The 19,348-nt window shown below is 33.7% G+C and overlaps 1 protein-coding gene across 1 annotated transcript; it reads left to right on the forward strand.

Annotated features, from left to right (window-relative positions):
• Positions 1-33: 33 nt before the first annotated feature.
• LOC132736339 (TRAF-type zinc finger domain-containing protein 1-like) lies at positions 34-17,544 on the forward strand. Its single transcript, XM_060723454.1, has 11 exons — positions 34-239; positions 1,775-1,967; positions 4,760-5,189; positions 5,673-5,840; positions 6,849-6,916; positions 7,626-7,771; positions 8,958-9,198; positions 11,070-11,667; positions 12,321-12,420; positions 13,876-14,008; positions 14,230-17,544. The coding sequence occupies exons 1-11, from the start codon at positions 199-201 to the stop codon at positions 14,251-14,253; spliced, it is 2,142 nt and encodes a 713-aa protein (XP_060579437.1). The 5' UTR covers positions 34-198; the 3' UTR covers positions 14,254-17,544.
• The last annotated feature ends 1,804 nt before the right edge of the window (positions 17,545-19,348 follow it).

Raw genomic sequence — 19,348 nt, forward strand, 5'->3', positions numbered from 1 at the left:
GCTTTCAGACAAGAATGTTTTTGTGTTAGGAAAAAGAAAGTGACAGATGTCTATGCAAAATTTAGTCGTTTATGAAATTATATATAATTTAAAAAGTTAATAAAACCATTCCGTTTTGCTCAACATATATTCAGGGTAATATAGGCCAATTCGATTTTCTAAAGATTATTTTCCAAGGTTTTTAGACACTTTTGAAAGATGGGGGATTCAGAGCCAGACACAAAACTGTGTAATAACTGGTAAGTAAACTATGATATATCTTTATTCAACTTTTGCCATCATATCACATTTAAGGTTAGGATATGTTTCTTGGATAGGATATCAAGACCTCAAATATATGTTATTCTTGTAAATTTAAAGCCAATAACAAGGTTAAGTAATAATAATAATCGAAGTACAAGGTTGTCTAATTATCAGTTTTTATCATCTTTATCAAAATACGTAACTGATCACATTGATTTATCTAGAAACTAAAAATGGCAAAGATTCAAATATTCACTATTACTGACAGATCAATTTAAATAATAGGATTTTGACTGCCATAATTTCAATTCCCTTAAAATTGCCTTTGTTTCTTTTTTATGTTTCTGTTGTAAATCAGCATACCGTAAAAGCCCGATTAACACCCCCGTGCATAACATTTTTCAAAGGGGGAGGGGGGGGGGTTTAAATAAAGATCAAGTCGTAGTGAAAATGATTCTCTTTTTATTCTTTCTTCAAATGAAGTATCCTGGTTGTACTATCTACCGGGAGTGTAAGCCTTATTTGGCCCACGGTCATATAATACAAAAAAAATCTAATATAAAATAGTTATTTTCTGTAGGAGGTACCATTTTTTGATGAAAATAACAAATATCTAAAAGAAATTTTAACTATACATCAAAAAGATAGTTCTGTTAATAACCTCATATGAGTGGCAGCCATTTTTGTTTTTAAGTACTTAATACCAGGAATGACTTTTAAGCAATCAATAAAAGTTAAAAACATATGTAAATGGACATGCTGTTAATGATACTAAAGTTCTATTCAATATTTATCAGTTATCACACAGTAAAAGGGTAATAATTTGATAAGCATTTGCACACACATTCAAAATATCATGATGGGTCCAAATTGTTAGCAATATTACTGGTTTTTATACGTAAAACACATTTATGTGAATAGGGTTATTAAAACTTTGAATTTTCTTCAAAAAATGCTATATTTTGTATGAAATTAATGTGAAAAACACTTGCATACAAAAGAATTTTTTTTATGTAAGTATTGTTTGTAATATCTGGACATTCCCGGTACAAAGTACCTCCCGGTATAAAGTACCTTGAGGATAAAAAAATCCACGCAAGTCTTGTTAAAACACATCATCATCCTGTCACCCCTGACACCTTTGATCTCCACCGCGAGCTCTCAAATTTTCCTCTCAAAAATTCCACAAGATTACATGTAGTTGACACCTTTGATCTTGCCGACAATCTGATGTCATTGATGCTACTTTCCTTATTTATTTTATGTGGCAACACGCCCCACTTCCAAATTTGTGAAGTTGTCCATGTGCAATGCTGTATTGGTAGTGTGTGTTACCGTTTTGTGTTTCTTTAACAGTTTAGTTTATTACAAGTAGGCATTTTAGTATCTAACAACAGCATATAATAAATTGGCGAATCTGTTGCGACATTTCCATTCTCAATGAATATGTATCTACTTCTACTGTATATGTAACTTGACTAAGTATATATTTTTGATGATATTTCATTAAATAATATATTTATATTTCCAGCAAGAAGCAGATCTCGGCCAATAATTTTGTAATGCACGAGATGCATTGTAAACGCCACATTTCATTGTGCGAGCAATGTAATGAACCTATTCCAAAAAATGAAATGGAAGTACATTATGAAGAAAATCATGCCAAGATCAAATGTCCTAAATGTGAAACAGAAGTTGAGAAAATGCATTTAGAGGAACACGAGGTATAATATCATTTTAAGTTTGTCTATGTGAATGTTAAGCTACATTTATTACAATTGCTACACATGTCGTTGTTGTCATGGTAATGCTTAAACTTTAATGTAGCCAATTAATCAAATATTTTAATAGGTATCAATATGAAACATGGAATACTTGCTTATCATGACAAGGCACAGTTTTGAGACATTTGGCATTATTCTGAAAGCTATTTTTTTTGAGTTATGCCCTCTTTTTACAATAGAACTTTTGTCAAAATTGCTTATTATGTAGAACAATTTCAAAACAAAGAAATGCACATGAAAGGGGAGACAGTTGCCCATCATAACAAGGTACAGATGTGAGACAAGGCTAAGACAAGACTATACATGTATCTCTGAAGTAGTATTTTTAGGAGTTATGCCCCAGGAAAAAATGTTATTTAAGTAGAATGATTTCCACAGTATGAAAGGTATCTAAATGAAACTTGGAGTACATGTTAATCATAACAAGGCACAGTTGCAAGACAAGAGCATTATTCTGAAAGCTTTTTTAACTAAGATTTTTATGCCACCGCAGCATCTGCGATGCGGTGGCATATAGCGATTCACCTGTGTGTGTTTGTGTGTGTGTTTGTGTGTGTGTTATATAGATTATATAGTGAACTTAAAAAATCTTCTTGTGAAAAACCACTAGTCCAATTTCAACCAAACTTGGCAGGATTGTTCCTTTGGTGAAGGGCTTCCAAAGTTGTTCAAAGAATTTCATTCCATGCAGAAATCTGGTTGCCATGGCAACCAAAAGGAATTATAAGAATTAATTAAAAAAATCTTCTTGTAAAGACCCAAAAGGCCTAGAGCTTAGATATTTTGCATAAGGCATTGTCTGGTAGACCTCTAACAAGATTGTTCAAATTAAAGCCCTGGGGTCAAAATTGGCCCCGCCCCGAGGGTCATTGATTTTCACAATGTACATATAGTAAAAACTTAAAATACCTTCTTGTAAAAACCCAAAAGGCCTAGAGCTTAGATATTTTGCATAAGGCATCTTCTGGTAGACCCTTACCAAGATTGTTCAAATTATAGCCCTTGGGTCAAAATCGGCCCCGCCCCGGGGTCATTGATTTTCACTATATGTACATATTAAACTTAAAACACCTTCTTGTAAAGACCCAAAAGGCCTAGAGCTTATATATTTTGCGTAAGGCATTGCCTGGTATACCTCTACCCAGATTGTTCAAATTATAGCCCTGGGGTCAAAATCAGCCCCGCCCCGGGGGTCATTGGTTTTCCTTTTATGTATATAGTAAAAACTTTTAGTAAAAACTTCAAAAACAATTCTTCTAGCAATTGACAAATGCTAGAGGTTAGATATTTTGCATGAAACATTGTGTAGTAAACCTCTAGCAAGATTGTTCAAATTATAGCCCTGGGGTCAAAATTGGCCCCGCCCCGAGGGTCATTGATTTCAATATATACATATAGTAAAAAAATAAATAAATCTTATTGTCTTAAGGTACAAGGCTAAGAGCTTTAATATTTGTTAAATTATATCATCTGAAGGTACTCAACAAAAGTTATTCAAAGTTTGCCTCTTGTGTCAAAATTAGCCCCGCCCCCTGGTGGCCATAGGTTTTCCGTATATGTATATAGTACAAACTTAAAAAATCATCTTCTCTAAATTTACAAAGGCTAGAGTTAAGATATTTTGCATGAAACATTGTGTAGTGAACCTCTGGCAAGATTGTTCCAATTATAGCCCTGGGGTCAATATTGGTTCCGCCCCGGGGGTCATTGATTTTCATTATGTACATAATAGTGAAAAAATAAAAAATATTTTTGTCTGAAGGTACAAGGCATAGAGCTTTGATGTATGATATATAATATTATTTATAGGTCCTCTACCAAAGTTGTTCAAAATTTTCCCCTGGTGTCAAAAATTGGCCCTGTCTGGGGGCAGTGATTCTCATTATGTACACATAGTAAAAACAGAAAATAAAACAAATGTTTTCTGAATGGGAGAAAGCTATAGCTTAGATATTTGACTTGAAATGTTGTTTGGTGGACCTGTATCAAAATTGTTTTAAATTAAACCCTTGGGTCAAAATTATGCCTTGCCCAAGGGGACAGTGACCTACTTTCTTGTCCTTTAATGTACAGCAATGACATTTTGACCATGTGCACAGTTTTAGTTGTAAAATTGAACTTTGATATCAGGTGACCTAGATTTTGATGATGTGACCTACTTTCTTGTCCTTTGGTGTACAGCTATGAAATTTGAACCATGCGGTGGCATAGCATTTTTCTCAAATGCAATCTTGTTTATTTATTTTTTTGTCAGAAATGGTTATTGATAGTTACCCTTAAGATAACAGATGAGATAATGGTCTTGTTTTCTTAAGTAACTGAATGTTTAATATGATTCATAAATCAGAAAACTCTAGAAGACACAATCACTGAGGGTCTTTACAAATTTTTAGAGGAAAAGGCCCAGGCTTAATTTTTGAAAAATTATACAGCATTTTTGGAAAATTGAGAAATTTTTTAAAGTTGAAAAATTACCTACATGTAATTCCTAACTTTTAAACTTTATTTTATGTATATGATGCTGTTTTTGAAAAGGCGATGGGGGGATGTTTTAAGTATAATGGATTCATTGTTCTCAATGCTTTTAAACAATATTTTAGTTTAAAACATGTGTTGTAAATTCACATTTTTTTATATACTTATAACTAAGGTATAATTGAATGTTCCTTTGCAAAATTTGCAACCTACCGGTATGTTAAAATAAAAAATGATAAACCATTTATTTGTTTCAGGAAAATTCCTGCTCAAAGAAACCTATGCACTGTGTGTATTGTGAACTGGAATTTCCAAAAGATAAATTAGACTCACATTTGGATTATTGCGGGAGTCGTACTGAGCCGTGCCCTAAATGTGGCCAATTTATTATGCTGAAAGAACAGACTAAACATGATGACAGTAACTGTGCTTATCCTGAAGTAAAACCTAAAAATAATAATGTGGCTGACGGGCACAGAAGGCCTGATGATTTCTTAGATGATATATTTAGAAGTAGGGGAGTTAACTCCGGAGGTAGAAGCATGGGAGTTAACTCTGGAGGGCATGATTTTGGCGGATTTGTAGATAATTCATTTGGTGCTGACTATATAGGTTCTAGGAGGCAGGCCAATGTTCGCCATACTTCAAAGGTTAACAATAAAAAACCAGCAGTTGATAAACAATTAGGTAAGACTTGGTGTTTAAAAAGGAAAGAATTTAATTATGAGGCCAGACTTTGTGCTTAAAATCATTTCCTTATGTAAGAAGTGTTTCAATTTGAATTGTGTAAAACACAAAAAAATGGTTCCTAATATTTCCTTAATAAAATTAAATAATTATGTAGTAGCATGGCCGAGCGGTTAACTCTTCATATGAGCAATAAAAAAGGATCTCTAGCTGTGTGGGTTCAAATGCTATCGGGGGCAAGCCATTATTTCCTTTAGCAAGAAATTTTACACTAAATTAATTGCTCAGTACTGGTTTGTTACTGGAATGATCTATAAGCTTATAACTTTCTACACAACTTAGAAAAATTCTCCAAATAAGAAGAAAATGTAGCAGTAAAACACATCAACACCAGAACTGGTTAAGGTTATTTATTCTGTACCTTTTTGGTTTTATTAAGCCCTCATCAAAAAATTCTGTATAAACTTGATAATTACACTATAGGTTCTGCAGACAGAGAGTCCGAGTATGATAGGTTACTGGCTATGCACCTGGCAAAGGATCTTCATCAAGACAATAGCATGGAGGAGATGGTTAGAGAATTTAACAAACCACAATCCCCTACCGTCCCTAGCTCACAGGTCAAATATGGACGGAACTCTCTGTCAGAAGGTAAAAATATTGAGTAAAAATAACAATATGTTTGGTTTTTTATTGAAATTATATATAAACTTAGATTTTATTGGATGTAAAACTTACCTGAATTTTTAAATTTGTTTGCTAGGAGATTAAGTATAAGAATATATTTGAGTTGTCTGGCAGAGGGGTCAAAGTTCCTGATTTTAGATCACTTGCCCCTCGAGGCTGTGAGAGTGACATTAAATCTCAAAGTATCCTGTGTGTTATTTTATGCAAGGAAGCTTACATAAGGCATGTGGCTCTGCTATGATACCTATGATTTTTATGATATTTGTGATTAAAATAACACATGGAGGTGCACCTGAAGTCTTCCTGAGCCAGTAATGTTGGGGAGCCTCATTATGATACTAACACATAGAGGGGAACCTGAGATCTTCCTCCATATACATGTCTGTGAGATTTAAAATCAAACTAAAGTGGAAAGAAATTGATATGAGAGAATAATATCATGCAAGTAAACAATGTTGAATCACTTTACATTGAACAACATTGTAATACAATGCTGGAAATATAACTAAAGCTGACACAAGGATAGAACCTGATCAGTCTACACATCAGTACAGTACATTCTGACTGTACTAAATTATGATATCCCTAAAATTGATAACGGATAATGGATAATGGACTGTTTTAAAACTGAGATTGAACAAGTTCATTCTGGAAAATAAGCAATTACAAACATATGAATATATTCCAAACATTTTTGCAACTTAAACAAGTCTCAAGTTGGGCTGTTGCTTAATACAAAATGTAATGTGTACACCATTTTTCTATGAAATTGTAATTGTACATGTAATATATATACAAATGTACATGTGCATGTGTGTGAGTGTGTGTGTGTGCATATCACTTTCATTATGGACACAAATGTGCATTTTCAACCTTCAGTGTGGACACATTTTGCACTGTGGACATTTAACCACAATGATCTCACATCCAGACAAGACTGTGCGTGTGTTAATCAACTGTTTCTATTTATAGATCTGGTGATGATACCGTGTGAGTTTTGTGGTGAACCATTTGATGCAGATGACCTCGTTCAACATCAGGTCTGAATTTTTATGTGTTGAATATTTTCTAACTCATGATTATGAATTAACCTTATTCTAATCTATCTTTGAATACATTAATGACAATTAACTAAAACAAAGTTATCTTTTTCCTGGCAAACTAACTTCTGTTCGAGGCACATTGATTTGGACATGATAGCATTTAGCAAGAGTCTAGTTTGACTTGACCTTTCCCCTCGCTTTGTTGAAATCAAAGGTGATAAAACATTGCCACCAGTATAGAGCTACAAATGTAGGCCAACTTACACATCAATGCAGTCTGACCAGGCTCTACACTGTTGACCAGTTTAAAAATTTCATTCTTATATCTCCAAACAGTATTTCAGTAAGTGGAAGTTCGAGAGTTATTTACTCCATGAATTTGGCTTGTGACTTCCAAAATTTAATGCTTTTCTTTTTCTACCTTTATAATGTGACTTCCAGTAGTCGCTGACTTCCTAATTTTGGAACTTAATGGAAGCCCTGTCCAAAGTTCCAAATATGTTAACTGTCCTTCAGGTTATAAAACTTTTTTTCTGAGTTCTTTTCAAATCTCAAGATTTTCAGTTTCTGACAAATCAAATACCTGAGATCTGAAGTTAAGTTTACAGAATTTTTTATATAACCTTGAACCAAGTACATCTAAGAAATTGGCATGTTAAGGGTGATAATCATTAGAATTATTGTAAAACCTATACTTTAATTATAGAGCGGCTGTTCGTTGGAGCGTATAAGTGCCATGTTACCACAGATGACAACAGCCAACAATGTTAGAGACGTGCCCAACAGTCAGACAAACACCGTACAACCTCCCAGTATCATCAACAACCTACAGGCTTATGGTGCTGACGAATGGTAACTTAGCAACTTTATAAACTAAATACAGAATTTCAGAATATCAGGCTTTGAGCTTAGCTTTCTTTTTATATTTTTTTTTGTTCATTACAATTAAAAAGATTTCTGACTTGAGCTGTTATATTTACAAACATATACATATCATAGTATAAACCAGACTTTTTGTATTGTTACAATTTAATCAAACTTCCTTCTATAGGCACAGAAATTGCTGATACTTGTCTACACTGACTCATCTGACTTAAATAATTTTGTTTGTTTGATTTGGTTTTACATCACACTGACACAGCGTAGGTAATATGGCGACGTTCCAGCTTTACTGGTGGAGATAAACCTCCGGTGCCCTTCCGTGCATTAAATCAGAGTAGAACCATCAACGTTCCGTTAGCTTGCTGGATAGCTTCCTCACATGAAAGAATCAAAAGTCCCTGTCGAGATTTAAACCCACATCGGTGAGGGGCAAGAAGTCAAAGACCTTAACCACTCAGCCACAAATGACCCAATTAATTTTATTTCCTTCCTTATATTGATAGATTTTTACATGCTTCAAATAATCATCTCCTCTTTCACTAACATTCATTTTCACAATTCTCATTGACAGATTTCGCATTATTCAAATTTTTGTTATCTCCCTTACACTTACAGATTGATACAATTCAAATTTTAATTAACTTCTTTACTACACTCACATTCTAATTTTCTCCCCTTTATCTTGCAGATTTAACATGATCTAAATTTTCATTATCTCCCTTACACTGACATTCAAAATTTTCATGATCTTTCTTGCACTAGCTCCTGTTAGCTTTTCATTAAACACTTATTTTGAAATTTTCCCTAAAAATGATTAATGATTTAGTCCAGTTTTAAAAATGAACAAGTTCATCTAGATATTTAGCATAGGAAAGGTTAGGAAAAGCAAAATATGAATAAATAATCTACATGTATTCTAAGAAAGGTTCATCAGTGAAAATGTAGAAAAATAATACACACACTCAACTGTACATTATATGATTTATTGGATAATAAAGTGTCCAATACAGGAAATATATCATATTGTATTTGAATTCCTAAGCACCAATTGGATGTAAATGATAAGTATTGAATAATTTACATTACTATACTATATACATAATATTAACAATTTATTGATGTTTCAGTAATTTTGAAATTAAACATGTATTTATAGGCTGGACGATACTGCTGAAACAGGGTATGATATCCCACCTGAACAAGGCTTTGATATACCGCCTGAACGAGGCTTTAATATGCCAGCTGGAACAGGCTTTAATATGCCAGCTGGAACAGGTTTTGATATGCCAGCTGGAACAGGTTTTGATGTACTAGCTGGAGGTGCGGGAGACGACCAGTTTCTGCCTTGTGAATTCTGCAATGAGCTTTTCCCATTAGACAATCTTATACAGCATCAGGTCAGCTTTTGATTTCTGTTTATATTTTGAAAAAATTCAGGTCATGGAGTTTATATTTGTTCTTGTCCTTTTTATATGCCCGAAAGAATTTCGGGCATATTATGTTATACCCCCTGGCGTCCGTCCGTCCGTCCGTCCGTTAGCAATTTGGTTTCCGGAGCATAACTTAAGTTCCATTTGGCCCACAGTATTCAAACTTCATAGGATGATTGTCCATATTGGGTAGAATACCCCTATTGATTTTGGGGTCACAAGGTCAAAGGTCAAGGTCACTATGACCTTAAAACTGAAAACAGTTTCCGGAGCATAACTTAAGTTCCATTTGGCCCACAGTGTTCAAACTTCATAGGATGATTGTCCATATTAGGTAGAAGACCCCTATTGATTTTGGGGTCACAAGGTCAAAGGTCAAGGTCACTATGACCTTAAAACTGAAAACAGTTTCCGGAGCATAACTTAAGTTCCATTTGGCCCACAGTGTTCAAACTTCATAGGATGATTGTCCATATTGGGTGGAAGACCCCTATTGATTTTGGGGTCAAAGGTCAAGGTCACTATGACCTTAAAACTGAAAACAGTTTCCGGAGGATAACTTAAGTTCCATTTGGCCCACAGTGTTCAAACTTCATAGGATGATTGTCCATATTGGGTTGAAGACCCCTATTGATTTTGGGGTCACAAGGTCAAAGGTCAAGGTCACTATTTCTTAGAAATTGAAAACAGTTTCTTTAGCATAACTTAAGTTCAATTTGGCCCACAATATTCAAACTTCATGGGATGATTGTCCATATTAGGTAAAAGACTCCTATTGATTTTGGGGTCACAAGGTCAAAGGTCAAGGTCACTATGACCTTAAAACTGAAAACAGTTGTCGGAACATAACTTAAGTTTCATTTGGCCCACTGTGTTTAAACTTCGTAGTATGATTGTCCATATTGGGTAGAAGACCCCTAATGATTTTGGGGTCACAAGGTCAAAGGTCAAGGTCACTATTACCTTAGAACTGAAAACAGTTTCCGGGGCATGACTTAAGTTCCATTTGGACCACAATATTGAAACTTAAAAGGAGGATTGTTTTGTGAAGGAGGTAAAACTTTATTTAATTCCCATGTCTTAGAAATGTTTCATCTTTACTAAAAAAAAAAATCATTTTCGGGCATATAATGCTCCGCCTAGCGGTGCTCTTGTTTAGGCAAAGTAATAGTACAATTTACAGTACAATCTCCACATAGCAACATCATTTCAGAGACAAAGATTTAAGTTGTTGCTGTGATGTGTAGCCCTAGCAAGGATAAATTTTTTGTGAATATCTGGATAAATAGTGATCCCTCAGAAGCATCAAAATCAGCATAATAACATGGAAAATGCAGACTTGGGTTGAATGAGTCTGTACATGAGGGATAATAACATAGTGCAACATCTCTCGTGTCCACTAGCACTGGCTTGATTATTTAGGTTTGCATTATACTCAGTTGTTGCTATGGTCTTATCATTTGGCATGAGACAAAATATTATGATATTTAAAACTTCAATAAGGATCTTACCGCTTTTGAAGAACTCTGTTTTCAAGCCATCAGGAGCAAAAATATCATCTTCCAAACTGTATACATGTACTTTTGATTTAAATTATGTATTGTTTCAATTTGTGGTCTGCTTCAATAATTTTGTCATTTCCAACCATGCAGCCAATTCAAGTAAAGTTTAGTTTAAATGTATTTATTTTCAGACAAAAGAAAAACAAAAGCCTTGTTGATATATTTAAATTTTGTCTGGTACATATTTGAAAAATAGGGTTATACTAGCAATTATTGTAAGTTAAGATCTAGTATATTGTTTACTATTATAACTCTGATCAACCAAATCACTTTCAGGCCATGTGTGACAGAATGACAATGACTCCCTTGCCACAGACTCCGCCACATGAACAACGTCCAAAACCTAAAAAGAAAAATTCTCAATCAAGTGCTCAAAGATTAGCTGCGGACTTTCCTAACCTGAATTCCAAACGTCATCAGCCTCCTCCTTCCCTCTTTAGTTCACAAGTCGATAGTGACGAAGAGGCGCCAAACGGGGCTGCTCATAGGGTGCATAAACCGAAACCGTCATCTGTAAACGGTACTTATAAATCTAATATCACTTCTCCTGCCAGGGAAACAAGATCAACGTTAAAGAAATATGGGGTAGAAACTCCGGACAGGGGAGATTACTACACTGGTAGAAGTTCTTTTTCCCGACAGAGTAGCGAGTCAGGGACAGATTCCTGGCTTGAACCGAGTCAGCCTCGCGTCCAGAGGAAATATGCAACTGGAAATACCAGGACAAGGAGTACGTTGGATAATCTCTTAAATGATAATACGGAATCATCATCACATGACCTTTTAGGTCATATAGGTGGCGCTCCGGCTAGGAGAAAAGAGGCGAGGCCTATTCCCAGACAGAAACCAACAGTGACACCAGGAAACACTAGAAGTATAAATTTTACTTTAGTCTAAGTACAGATTTTCTTTTAACTGACACTCAGATTATTTATGTGACATTTTTGACTGAGCAATTTGTGTAATTTCTGAGTTTTAAGTAAATATAATTGCACATACTATTTGAATATGACTACATTTAAGATTTATGTATAAATTGTATTAAGATGTAAGTATTTGAAAAAGTTTGTCATTGTGATATACAAGTAGATGTTATACTGTACGGTGACTATGCAAAAAAAAAAATTAAAATACTGAGGAAACTTGCATAGTTAAGTATGTTTACCTATAAATTGTTTGTTAAACTTTGCTTTGTAGTTTATTATGAGCCATTTCCTTATGTGGGAAGGTATTTTAGTTCCAGATAGAAAAAATGCAATCTCATTAAAATCATATCCTAACTGTTGCTTCACTACCCTACACTCTTAGATAAGAGTAACGGAGCGAAATAGATTATCTGATTTTAATGAGATTGAAAAGAATGTAAAAGAAATTATCGAATGTAGTGGCATGTCGCTTAACATGGGAAGTTTAACTGCCTGCTTGGTCATACGGAAAGTTAGCCCTGATTTTACAGATATTAATTTCTAAACCAGGGGGATTCCATTTTACTTTTTGTTGTCTAAACTGTTTTAAATGATTTTAAAGGTACAGCAAAGGTGAGGAGTAACACAACAGCGAAAGATGTACAAAAAGAATTGTCAAGATTCACTGCCAGTAATGCTTCCAGTGGTGCTGCTCAAAATAGGTCAGTCTGCTACTTAGATGAATAAAATGTCAGAATGAAATTTAGATAAATAAATGTTTTCGTGGTTATGACAAAACGGTGACGATTAAAATCAATTCCCCCCTCCCCTCCCAAACCAAAAAGAAAAAAAAAATGTTTTTTTTGCTAATTCTTAAAATTTTCATTCATTATTGTATATAAATTGGTGTGAAGAGTTGAATTAGGTGTGCTAAAGTTCATTCCGTTTGGTGAAAAGGGGAGATTTTAGCATTTAATCATTCAAGGGCCTTGTCCAGTACATACCATACAACGGTATGTAGCAATGTGCTCCAACACTTTTCTAGTCTCACTCACCAAAAAAAGAAAAAAGAAAACTTTCAAATGTTTCTACAATAAGTTGCAAAATTTGGAATTCATGCTTAATACTTATTTATTTTGTTGTTATCATGTTAGCAAAATACATTATGAATAGGTAGTATCATGAGTAAATTGTAATGTAGGAAAGTTTTATAACATTGGCTGTGTGTACTTCTCTTGTTTCAAAATTCAAAATTTTATCAGTTCATGTTAAATGTTGAATTCTGCCTAAGCCTGTGCTAAGGGGTGTGAACGGTAACATGCATTTGCCAGTACCGTTTATGAACAGGCTCAATCAAATCGAGCCTGCAACATTTTCAATTTTGACGTGTTGGGCTTTTTATGCCCCCACAAAGTGGGAGCATATAGTGTTGCACTTGTCCTTCCGTCAGTCCGTCTGTCTGTCCGTACGTCCCGAAATCTTGTGAACGCAAGTCCTCTTAAACCGGATGGCAGATTTTGCTTAAACTCTCAGGGATGAACAACCTTAATGTGTAAATGGTAGTAAAGGAAGGCATTTTCGCTGCGATCAAATTTAACAGAATTATGGCCCTTTGTTGATTTTTTCACTATCAACTATGTAGAAATTTTGTGAATACAACTCCTCTTAAACCGGATGGCAGATTTTGCTTAAACTTCCAGGGATGAACAACCTTAATATGTAGATGGTAGTAAAAGAAGGAATTTTCGCTGCAACGAAATTTAACAGAATTATGGCCCTTTGTTGATTTTTTCACTATCTACTATGTAGAAATTTTGTGAATGCAACTCCTCTTAAACCGGATGGCAGATTTTGCTTAAACTTCCAGGGATGAACAACCTTAATGTGTAGATGGTAGTAAAAGAAGGAATTTTCGCTGCGACGAAATTTTACAGAATTATGGCCCTTTGTTGATTTTTTCACTATATACTATGTAGAAATTTTGTGAACGCAACTCCTCTTAAACCGGATGGCAGATTTTGACCTAGAGTCATAAGATTGACAGAACAGTGGCGTGTGGGGGCATCCGTGTTCTATGGACACATTATTTTCTAAGTTGTCTCTTTTTTAGATATAAAATATTGCTTGATTAACTTTACCAGCTTAATTTATCACAAAATATTTTATCTTTTTTCCAGGTCTAGCAAGCCTAATATTGAGGTACGTGTCCGTCCGAACGAAGCTGATGAATTATCTGACCTAGTTACCGGATCGAGGCAACGTACTCGTGCCAACAACGTTTTCGGCGCACAAACCAATAAGACTTCAACAGTAAGTTTAAACAAAAATTAAAATACTATGTAAATTTTTTAAAACAATATGTCTTCAAACTCATTATTAAAGGTTTTTAGTTGTTTGGAATTTTTTTAAAGAAAGGTGTTTGCTGCCATAATGTTAATTTTTGTAAGATTTTTGCTACTGAAGAAGATACATAAGTGTGAGTGTTCTTTTTATTTCACAAATTAATCACTATTTATTTTTTTTTTTTTCAGAAACGGAGAACAGACAATAGATAATGAAACCACAACATTCCATAAGAATAAACACCTGTGATAATTGCCATTTAGTGTCCCGATACCTTTTTTAAGTGTGATAATACTTCACTTTAAGTGTCTTAAATCAATATGTATACATGTATAAACTATATTAATTTTTTGCAAGGCAACAGAGTACAGTATTTTTTACTCCTGGTATATGTATAAGAAACAATAAAGTGATTGATATATATATTAAGAATAACAAGGTCTATGCAAGTCTAGGGTAGAATAATTTAAAGGTTTAGACTCCATAAATTATGTGATAACTAGTAATAAAGGCATGGTATTAAAACAGTGTACATGATTTACTGTGTTTATCTGTTGTACAAATTTTGTTTCGTATCATAAGATTTTTGTAAAAAAAATGCTTTCTTTATATTAAAGTTTGCCAAGAGTTCACCAGAGGAAATGATAACGTTTTGCCCCATATTGATTCTCTTACATTAGGGGTGATTTGCCCTAGGATATTGTCAACTTGTCACTCTTTGAAATAATCTAATCTTGTTTTAAATCATTTAACAATAATAAATGCTTACATTTAATGTATGTTTTGGTGTTATTTTATTTTTGAAAAAAAAAACTTTAATATACGGGGCAAATTCTCATTAAAGTGGGGTAAATCTATATAGAGGGAATTGTCAGTGTGAGAGATTGTTACATAATCTGCCAGTTGCATTCATTAGAGTTAAGATTTATTTTACATTGTATATTTTGTCTACTGTGCGCCATTCCTTAAGTGTCAGAAAAATGCATTTTACAATGTCAAGAATGTATGCCATATTTTATATTGTTGTGAAAAAAAAATATCCTAAGTAATTAACTAGATAAATGTTATGTATTTTTAAATTTTCATTTCCACACTATTTTATGTTAAATTTTAATCACTATTCATCCCACATTCATTTGACCTTGAACCTGCTTGAAAGTGATCAGCTTTTGCCACAAGGATAAAACTAGGCCAGCACATTAAACTGTTGTTAAGCTGAATATATATGCGTCATGTGTCACGATAAAACCAACATTATGGGTTTGCGACCAGCATGGATCCAGACCAGCCTGCTCATCCGCTCAGTCTGATCAGGATCCATGCAGTTCGCTTACAACTCTATAACAAGGAGGGAAACTGATAGCGAGCAGCATGAATCCTGATCAGACTGCGCGGACGCGCAGACTGGTCTGGATACATGCTGGTCGCAAACCCATTATGTTGGTTTTGTCATGGCGCTGCTCATAAGTGTTTTGATATTGGAATCCTTTGTGCTTTGAATACATTGTTTCTAATTCAAAATTTGGTAACTCCATTGCACAAATTTTATCAGGTTAAAGTATACAAATACATTTATCAAGTCATCAACTTCAACAAGTATTTTTATTATTTTGTCAACAATTCTAATAAACTGCTGAATTAAAAAAAATCAATGAAATTTCAATCAAGTATGCTATTTTCATGTTGCACAGAGTCATACAGTTCTTAAAGGGACATGATGAGGTTTTTTGACAAGAAAAGACTGATAAGATTTTTGCATTACTGTATGTAGGTCAGGACCAATAATTTGTGTGTGCAAAATTTCAGATCATTTACTCACTCTGATTCCCAGGGATAACCAATTTTATTGCGCAAATTGACCCCAAAATTTAATGCTTTTTACTCAATTTGGCAAAAAAAGCATAAAAATCAATTTAGTTCTGAGAATATTTACATCATCTATTGCATAGTTTTCCATTTAAAGTGCATCAGTTGATTTATTAAAGAATTTCAAATTTTATGATTTTAGGCTATTAGACCTCAGTGGAGTTCCTTTAAGTATAATACCAAAATGTTACTAAAAATAGTACTTGGTATCTTAATCTGAGACTTGTACACTGGTACATTTGGCACGGCCAGCATTTCATGAGATGCTGGTGTAGCCATTTTGTCTGGACGTAGCCAAAAGCAAAAATCAGATCAAGGAAGTTTTTCAACATGGTCGTTCACTTCAGCATGAAAGACCCCTCTTACAATTTTCTTTTAATTGAATCCTTCGTTATACTGCAAACACTTTTTTGTTTGCATTATCCTAAATTACAAAGCACAAAGTAGCCGAAGTCAGTCATCTTGTTTCAGCGCATAAAAAGACTAGATCATCTATTTTCCATCTAAACTTCTATGTAGCACATTAACTGTAGCATCTTTACATTTATGTTATTTGTTAGTGAATACTTTGTTTAAGTTTTGTTTACATTCCCTTGTTTTGAGTTATTGCATTTTAAGTACCATTAATTTCTGTTAAGAATAGTAAGTTAAAAATGAAAACTGTTATATGTGATTCAAAACCTGAACATCAAGGTTTATTATTGTCATTGTTTATTATTTTGACTAGTTTTGTGTTAAGAGAATTTCAACAGTTTGGTGTTAAAGGGGTGTAACTTCTTTATGTAATTTGAGTTACAACCCTTTTGCACCAAGCCCTCAATTTTCATGATAACTTGATAAGCTTTTGTATGTGTCATAAATGTTAAGGGTTCAATGTCTTGGGTTTAGGTGTTTGATTTTCTTATGCAATCATACTGATACTGTTAAAATGGAGTGTAGTGTCTGTATAAGATGTTTTTAAATTAACTATGTTTATATATGTGTTTTTAGATGCTAGGACTGTGATTTTATTCTAAATGAAGACATTTTTTAAAGCAATACACCACCACTCTTTATTTCAATATTCGTGCATTTTTTTAAAGAAACAAACTCTTTATAACTGATACATGAACTTGTTGTATTCTGGAAACGTTGATAATTAGTGTCAATAGATAAGACACCTTTGATTAAAAAGAGTAGAATGATATAAATTGTATATTAAAATGGTCGTAAAAATTGGTTACGTCACATCAGGAGACTTACACTAAAACAATGATCTGAGCATCGCATATCCAGATAGTGAAGTTGGCTCCAAATGATATACCTAGTAAATACCTTGTTATTAATTTGGCTATTTGTGGCCAAATGGTTATGGTTCATGACTTTCATTTATGTACTTGCATCTTGTTGTTGATTCGAATCACTCTACGAACTTTTGAGTTTTTTTCGTCCTCATGCGGAAACTAATCAGCTAGCTTATTTAGAGTGTTAGTAGTTGTACTTGTGTGTCTGTTCATGCTAAACCTTTACCATGCTGCTATTGACTGGATCAACCAGTGTGAACAGTGCAGACCAAAATCAACTGGTACATCCATGCCATTTGATCATGGTCTGCACTGTCCACAATTCAGCCAGTAGTTACCTGAAAATCATGTACAATTTTGTCCATATTAGAAGCTGGACAACTCCATGTAAGGTATTTAGCGAGGTAAGGGTAAGACTTATTCAAAGACCTGGGGCATTTAAGGTCTTTCTGTACTGTGTTTAAAGTCACACTGATACTTTAAAGGTCATATCATCGCCGTAGTGCAGTAATGGGTTTACTCCTATTAAAATTCAATAGGAATTAACCCATTACTGCACTAAGGTGATGATATGGTGGTCTTTCTTAACAAGTAATGCTAAAATACCCCTGTGTGGTGTTTTATTACAATGATACCGTTGTATGACTGAGTCCAAAAGCCCCTGAAATAATGATGGTCATTTCAAGGGTCAAATCATCATATTAAATGAGTGCTTTAGTGCTTTTAGACTTTCAAATTATTCAGCGTTAATCTTGATTTTTTTTTATGAGTTTTGTTTATGAAAACAATTCCAGGTAAATGGTGCAAGAATGATAATTTATATATGATTTATGAATATGTGAGACACTTTAAATTGTTGAAATTTATGTTTTACAAATATGCTGTACATGTACTGTACTTCATTTCTGAAAAACCATGTAGGCCTTTTTGCTTGTTTATGTTACGCCTAATTATAAAATGATTTGAAATAAAATCTGTCTTAAAAAAGATTGAATAAAAGTTTTTTTGTGTACATTCACCTGAGTAGCTGACTCTGCTCTCTGTGCTATTTTTGGCCGTAGTAAAAATATTTTGTTGCCATACCAACAAAAAAAAAGTACAATATTGAAATACTCTTATTTATATAAATTGAGTGGCTGTCAAGCATTCAAGTACACATATGTTATTTTTTATAAAATAGAGATATAAACTGGAAACAACAAAAAATCTAAACCTGCTGGAGCTAAAAAGGGATTACCATAAGTAGGACATCAGCGTAGTTCCCACCAGCCCTGCACAGTGAAATCTATTAATATAGAAATTCAGCAAATTAAAGGGAGAAAACCCAATCACAAAGTTGTATTGTACAATAAAGAAATACACTGAAATACACAAACCATTGTTAATATATTGAATTTTTAGATAAAAATGATGGCATTGAACACAACCAACAGTATAGATATCTGGAATAAAGTGACTCCTAGGAAGCATTAAAATCAGCAAATTTACATGAAAATTGAAGACTTGGTTTTATTGAGTCTGTACATGAGGGATAATGAAAAAGTGCAACATCCCTCACGCCCCCTAGCACCTAGAGCCTTGTCAGACTGTACAGATTAACTGACAAGTTAGAATCTGTATTAATGTTAAATGACCAATTAATTTTGCAATTTAGTTTATATAGAATTTATTATAGTTTGATTAAGTTCGAAGCTATCAGTTTATAAAAGCACTCTCAAATCCGTTCCTGAAACCAACCACTACTGAGCAGGGAGTGTAAAGTCTCTTGCTTAAGGAAACAGCGGCTAATGATTCTGACATACTTTGAACCTATAAGGCCAGCAAATTCTTTGATTACTAGTCCAATGCGTAAACCACTCAACAAGGGCAAGAGGATTATTATTAGTGTTGTGGTAAAGTCCTGTAACAATTACAATGTCAAGTTCTTAGAAACATAAAATAGCAACATCAGCATAAAAAACAAACAAAATTTGCATTTATTGTTAGTTTTATTACATCAATATCCTAGATTATATAGGATTATCTTGTATGTAGAAAAGATGTAACAATTATATAGAGTTAACATAAAGGTAGACAGTCTAACAGTCTGTAATGTATTTCTAGCTAAGAAATAACAAACTTGCCTATAACCAGTCTCGATTATACAGCAAAAAAAAAT

This window comes from Ruditapes philippinarum, unplaced genomic scaffold (genome assembly GCF_026571515.1).
Source record: "Ruditapes philippinarum isolate M1 unplaced genomic scaffold, ASM2657151v2 ctg1013_1_1_1_1, whole genome shotgun sequence".
Taxonomy (NCBI): domain Eukaryota; kingdom Metazoa; phylum Mollusca; class Bivalvia; order Venerida; family Veneridae; genus Ruditapes; species Ruditapes philippinarum.